This window comes from Gigantopelta aegis, chromosome 15, assembly GCF_016097555.1.
Source record: "Gigantopelta aegis isolate Gae_Host chromosome 15, Gae_host_genome, whole genome shotgun sequence".
In the NCBI taxonomy this organism is placed as follows: Eukaryota; Metazoa; Mollusca; class Gastropoda; order Neomphalida; family Peltospiridae; genus Gigantopelta; species Gigantopelta aegis.
Window position 1 is genome coordinate 33,177,447 of NC_054713.1, and position 6,902 is coordinate 33,184,348.

Genomic DNA, 6,902 nt, shown 5'->3' on the forward strand with positions numbered 1-6,902 from the left:
ATATTTCAGGTTCCCCTACTTTTTTTGAAGAGTATAGTACGTTAATGGAAATGGAATAATCCCCAAAATTTCAAAAGTTCGTTGTTCGACAAATATATTTATCGGATATTAAAGAGACATTCCTAAGTTTGCAGCAATGTTTCAGATGTTATCGACTAACGGAGACTTTTTGACGACTGTAATTACGTATCAAATATATTTTTTTGCATAAATTGTTAGTGGCTGTATATTAAACGTGTTTCTGGTCATTCTAATATTTGTACTAGGTTATATATCATTTTATTTCCTAAAAATGATTTTTTCGTACGTACGTTAATTATTTGAAGACAAAATTCAGTTTGGGCTTCTTACAAATATTAAGACGACCAGAAACACATTGAATATACAGAAACTGATATTCTAAGCAAGAAAATATATTTAATATGTAAGTTTAATCGTAGAAATATTTTATTAGTCTGAAACATCTTACAATGCAGCAAACTCAGGAATGTCCCTTTAAACAAGCTTCTATTTCGTATCATGTTTATGCGCCGAGTGAAATAATTTTCTACTGTCACGAGCTTTCGTGAGTGACAATAAAAAATATTTCACAAGGAACATGATACAAAATGGTAGCGAGTTTAATATCCTATTTATTACCCATAGTCGATCTAATTTAAATCACTCATCTCGTTTGGTTGAAGTTCGTGTTAGGTCGTAGTACGCCGATCTGTGTCACGTCGAAGTGTTCTAGTGGGAGGTAACACTATGATATGTACCAAGACAGTTTTAACCGTATGGGTAATAATAAAGAATATGCCAAATTTGGTGACACCTGTTAGCTACTGCCAGACTTTATACCAAGACTACTACAATTTTATCACCATATAATGACTGTGCAAGTTGATGTATCACCTGTTGCCTCTGTTTTGACGTGAGTCCCAAGTCGTAGAAATAGAACGTGTAGTTCTTCAGATGAGGAAACACCGTCTGGTGAAGGTTCTTCATAAGCGCCTGAGATTCCTTGAAGTGATTGGAGGATGCGGCTGTCACAAAAATAACTTCACTGGCGCTCCTGTAGGGACCCATAGCTTCGGAGAGACGTACAGAAACGTCCTTGACTCGAGTTAGAGGCTTAAAGACGTTCCAAAAATTTACATCACTAGTAGCTGGTGGCAGAGTTGAATTACAGGCCGTGTCCACACACGCAGCATCTGTTGGTAATAACCAAAGGTTTTAGAGACAGATCAACACAGCAAGAGTAATTTATATTTTAGCTGTGCAAATACGATTCAATTAATTATGGTGCCACCTGCCAATTATGCAATAACTTAGGCTTTAGTGACTTAGGGGCCAATCAAACCAATTAGTGTGAAAATTACAGCAATCAAGAACACTACAGATTTTTAATTGTTGCCCCAGCTGATACCCAATATTCCAACAACAGTACCTATTCATTATTACATCAGAATCAGCAGCAGTTAGCGATTACAATTTATCATGTGACAAAATAATGGTTATGTACCGACTAATGTCACAATCACAAAAGGGGTCTTAGCACGAGTATGTTGCCTAGGGCGACACTATTGATGGGAAATACATTCCCAAACCACATTAAGACGTAACCATAAGAGCCAGATCCTATAACACAGACCACGAGAAAAACAAAAAGACACAGACCCAGATAGAATGAAGGTAATACCCAAGGGGGTACCCTTGAGGTTCTCAGTTACAGTGTCAACTATATCGTTCACCTAAGAGCCTGGGCCCATATTTTCGAAGCTATCTTAGCCTACGAAATCGTAAAATCATCGTAAACTATGACGTCACTATGGCGTGTGCTGTAGTGACGTCACAACCTACGACGGTTTTACGATTTCGTAGCGCCAAGATGGCTTCGAAAATATGGGCCCTGGACTTGTATATACAACTGTATCAGCATATTAACTTGCTAATGTTTTATGTTTGAATGTGAAATAGAAACTACATCACCAACTTCTGTTCCTTCATTTACATTCGTCAGAAAATAAAAAAAGAAGGAGCCCTTGCTACTAATGGAAAAATGTAGCGGGTTTCGTCTCTAAGACTCAAAATTACCAAATGTTTGATATCCGATCTGATGATTAATAAATCAATGTGTTCTAGTGGTGTCCTTAAACAAAACAGAGTTTCTTTTGGGATCAGTTTAGTTGCTCTCGTGACTGTTTACGAACGTGGTATAAAATATTTTGGCGTTTTTACTGGTGAGCAAATTAAAATGGCAGTTCTCCTACAGACGAAGTTGGAGCCACATATCGTGATCAAGTTCAGGTCTCATTTACAGGCAAAACGGCGGACAGCGAGACATGGCTGCTTATCCCGAAGACAAGCATGCTTTCTTTTGGAATCCGATTTGTGCAGACTGTATAAATTATTTTTAGCGTTTGTGCCGACATACGTTTTACAGTGGCAGTCCTCCTAGATGGATTTGGAACCACCACACACACACATCAAAACATGATAAAGCGGTCAGTTTACATCTGACGTTAGTTCACCACGGTAAACATCTACGGTCCGTTTTATTTAAACATTTTGACATCTATTAGACCTTCGATGTTTACAAGTCTAATCAACAAAACAATTTGACATCTAGTGGCCAATAAACATCACCATAATAAATAGTGTGCATGAGAGAGAGAGAGAGAGAGAGAGAGAGAGAGAGAGAGAGAGAGAGAGAGAGAGAGAGAGAGAGAGAGAGGCAGCGTTCGAAATAAGAACCTGTCCTTTTGACTTGACAAGTGAAAATCTATTCTGACAAGCAAAATGTGCCTCGATGGTTGTCCTGTAGACAAGTGAAAATGTTCAATGCACTTTCATTTTAAGCAATAAGAAACATCATCCTGGTACTTGAATAAAACTAACCCATTTATTTGGACAAGTGAAAATATTGGCGCACAAGTAGATTTATTTGTCCCTTGGACTAGTTAAAACGTCTGCTTATTTCTATCACGAGAGAGAGAGAGAGAGAGAGAGAGAGAGAGAGAGAGAGAGAGAGAGAGAGAGAGAGAGAGAGAGAGAGAGAGAGAGAGAGAGAGAGAGAGAGAGAGAGAGAGAACGAGAACTTACTGGGTGAAGTAGCCTCTGAGCAATTTCGCCTGTTCCCAAATCTCTTCAAAGCTTTGTTCCTCTTCATTTCTTAAATAAATATATAGGGCCAAATGTTTACACCTCGTACGTCTTTCACACGTGTATCTACATGTACATACATTCCCAATGCTTAAACACCCTATTTAACAAAAACAGGCTCCGTAAATTTGACCCATAATCTGTACATACTGAATCTCAATTTCCCTCAAGCTGATGACCATATATCTGTTAAAAGTTCGGTTTGTTTATCGACATCACTAGAACACATTAATTTATTAATCATTGGCTATCGGATGTCAAACAAATTTGGTAATTCTAACAGTCGTTGAGAGAAAACTCGCTACATTTTGCCATTAGTAGCAAGGGATCTTTTATATGCACTTTCCCATAGACAGGACAGCACATTCCACGGCCTTTGATATACCAGTCGTGGTGAACTGGTTGGAACGAGATATAGCCCAATGGGCCCACCGACGGTGAGCGATCCCAGACCGACCACACATCAGGATAGCGCTGTACCATTGAGCTTTATCCCGCACCCTGGAGATAAGAAGACATGTTAACACTGGAAGTTAAAAGAGATGCTAACGAATGAAATGAATAAAATGAATGAATGAATGAATGTTTAACGACACCCCAGCACAAACATACACATCGGTTATTGGTAGTCAAAGCGAATAGAAGGAATTTTAAGACACATCTAGGATGGAACGAAATAATGAAAGTAAAGTTTGTTTTATTTAACGACGCCACTAGAGCACATTTATTTTTTATCTTATCATCGGCTATTGGACGTCAAACATATGGTCATTCTGACAGTTTTTTGGAGGAAACCCGCTATCGCCACATAGGCTACTTTTTTACGACAGGCAGCAAGGGATCTTTTAATTGCGCTTCCCACAGGCAGGATAGCACAAACCATGGCCTTTGTTCAACCAGTTATGGATCACTGGTCGGTGCAAGTGGTTTACACCTACCCATTGAGACTTGCGGAGCACTCACTCAGGGTTTGGAGTCGGTATCTGGATTAAAAATCCCATGTCTCGACTGGGATTCGAACCCAGTACCTACCAGCCTGTAAACCGATGGCCCAACCACGACGCCACCACAAACCTCTTCCATGCGTTGTTCCTCTTCAGATCTTGACAAATAAGAAGCACATATTTAAAAAGTGATTTATGTATGGTGTCGCAATGTCTTGTAATCAATTGCAAATAATTTTAAAATGTCCCAAGATTGTGGCAACCAGAAAAGCTCTGTGTGTGTGTGTGCGAGAGAGAGGGGGAGAGAGGGGGAGAGAGTCTATGTGTGTATTAAAAATACTCTGGTATTACGACCATCCCGCTGTTGCGGATTATGACCAGTAAAGTAATTTTTAGTACATTTTAACCCCACAAAATGCGACCACAGCATTTACCTATCATGACACAGAACAACAATCAACAAATGTCAAGGTACAGTCGTGCCTAGTGGTTCTCGAATGTCTGTTAAGTCAGTAAATAGCCTTATCTACTTCAAGGTATTACTTCCGTACTAGCAAACAACTGATCTTCAAATTAACACTAGGGTTCGATCCCCGTCGGTGGGTCCACTGGGCTAGTTCTCGTTCCAGCCAGTGCACTACGACTTGTATTTCAAAGGCCGTGGTATGTGCTATCCTGTCTGTGGGATGGTGCATATAAAAGATCCCTTGGTGCATTAACAAAGATGTAGAGGGTTTCTTCTGATGACTACGTGTCAGAAGTACCAAATGTTTGACATCTAATAGCCGATGATTGATTAATCAATGTGCTCCAGTTAAATGAAACAAACTTTTGTTTTCAAATTCGCATGTCATTGTTGAATTCTGGAATGTATGGCGAACAGACTTTTTATTGTATAACTTGCAGTAATGTTGAAAGGTATTTAACCGGAAGTCACACGCTTGTGTGTGTGTGTGTGTGTGTGTGTGTGTGTGTGTGTGTGTGTGTGTGTGTGTGTGTGTGTATATATATATATATATAATATATATATAATATATATATAATATATATATACATACATATATGTATATACATATATGTATATATATTACATACATTGCAGTGTTCAAGCTTGTGTTAGCTTTTGGGCAGTGGAGGTCCTAAACGTGGGAGGGTGTCATTTGTCCAGACAGCTGTTAATCACTGGTGAACTCATAATTTCATATTGTGGGGGCACCCAAACATAGTTCTACTACGACTAAGACTGGCCCATACATAAAGTGGAGGGAACAATGATGTGCTTGGAGGAGGCATAACTCCCATAGCTCTCCTCTGGCTATGCCATTAGACGTACGTACTCCCGTTTGTGTATGGGGTGGGGTGGGGGTGCAGAGGTCTGAGGTTACCACATGTAGTCCGAATATCTGTATCATTTTTGCCAAACTTTGAGATTTTGCTCCAGCTCTAGGAGGTGGTCAGTTCCCCCCCCCTCCTCCCCCTCCCCCCCCCCCCCCCCACCATGTCGTACGCTTATGGCTACATTATTGCCCTTGTCTTTAATGTGGATCCCCATTTTAGGGCACCAGTGAACATTACACCTGATGATACTCACTGTACCTTTCAGTTTGTCACAATACTGACGATACTCACTGTACCTGTCAGAATACTGACGATATTCACTGTATCTTTCAGTGTGTCACAATACTGATGATACTCACTGTACCTTTCAGTTTGTCACAATGCTGATGATACTCACTGTACCTTTCAGTTTGTCACAATACTGATGATATTCACTGTACCTGTCAGTTTGTCACAATACTGATGATATTCACTGTACCTGTCAGTTTGTCACAATACTGATGATATTCACTGTACCTTTCAGTTTGTAACAATACTGACGATATTCACTGTACCTTTCAGTTTGTCAGAATACTGACGATATGCACTGTACCTTTCAGTTTTTCAGAATACTGATATTCACTGTACCTGTCACTTTGTTAGAATACGCCTTTCTTAATGGCTCGATATCCAGGGTGATGGGTGTCGAATACAGTAGGTCACTCTCTGGTAAAAGGGGGGAAAAGAATATATAATTATATATAAATTAAATAAGAAAACCTGAATTGTATTGCATTTATGATATGGTTAACTAATTTGGAAACAGGAGAAGTCATTTTCTTTCACAACACTTGGTGAGAAGATCATTTGTTCTTTTTAACACACGTACCAATAACACACATGTACCGGCCTCGGTGGTGTCGTGGTTAAGCCACTGGACATAAGGCTGGTAGGTACTGGGTTCACAGCCCGGTACCGGCCCCCAATCGGAGCACGAGTTTTAACGATGCAGTGGGTAAGACAACTACACCGACTTTTCTCTCTCTCTCTCTCTCTCTCTCTCTCTCTCTCTCTCTCTCTCTCTCTCTCTCTCTCTCTCTCTCTCTCTCTCTCTCTCTCTCTCTCTCTCTCTCTCTCTCTCTCACCAATAACCCCTAACCCAGTATCATTTACAGACAGCCCAGAGAGCTGAGGTGTGTACCCTGAACAGATGAATAATACGCCTGTATGTGCTATCAGTTTAAAGACATACGACTGGTTTCTCCTAGGTGATGACCCGGTCGCTAAAATCATACCAGCCAATGACAAAAGCACCATCAAAATCGATAGCTTTGTGACATATACGTTAGGCTGAAATTGATTCCTCTGTGACGCATACGTTAGTTACAAGCACAAATCGTAAACGGGGTTGAGTTATATCAGACGTTTAAATTTACATTCGTCTCCGTTAAATACAACCCGTGGTTTCAACATATATTCTACCGAAAACCCAACACA

At 40.0% G+C, this 6,902-nt stretch overlaps 1 protein-coding gene across 3 annotated transcripts in view; it reads right to left on the reverse strand.

Moving 5' to 3' along the window:
* Positions 1-628: 628 nt before the first annotated feature.
* LOC121389657 overlaps positions 629-6,902 on the reverse strand; it is a 32,402-nt gene continuing 26,128 nt past the window's right edge. Inside the window, exons 3-5 of one of the 3 annotated variants that reach the window (XM_041521305.1) lie at positions 6,054-6,131; positions 3,085-3,153; positions 639-1,193 (exon numbers count right to left, since the gene is read on the reverse strand). In XM_041521305.1, the coding sequence (XP_041377239.1) occupies positions 835-1,193; positions 3,085-3,153; positions 6,054-6,131 (506 nt within the window). In that variant the 3' untranslated portion in view covers positions 639-834. Of the gene's footprint in view, positions 1,194-3,084; positions 3,154-6,053; positions 6,132-6,902 lie in introns of all 3 variants that reach the window. The other 2 variants (XM_041521307.1, XM_041521306.1) reach the window with 2 other exon arrangements.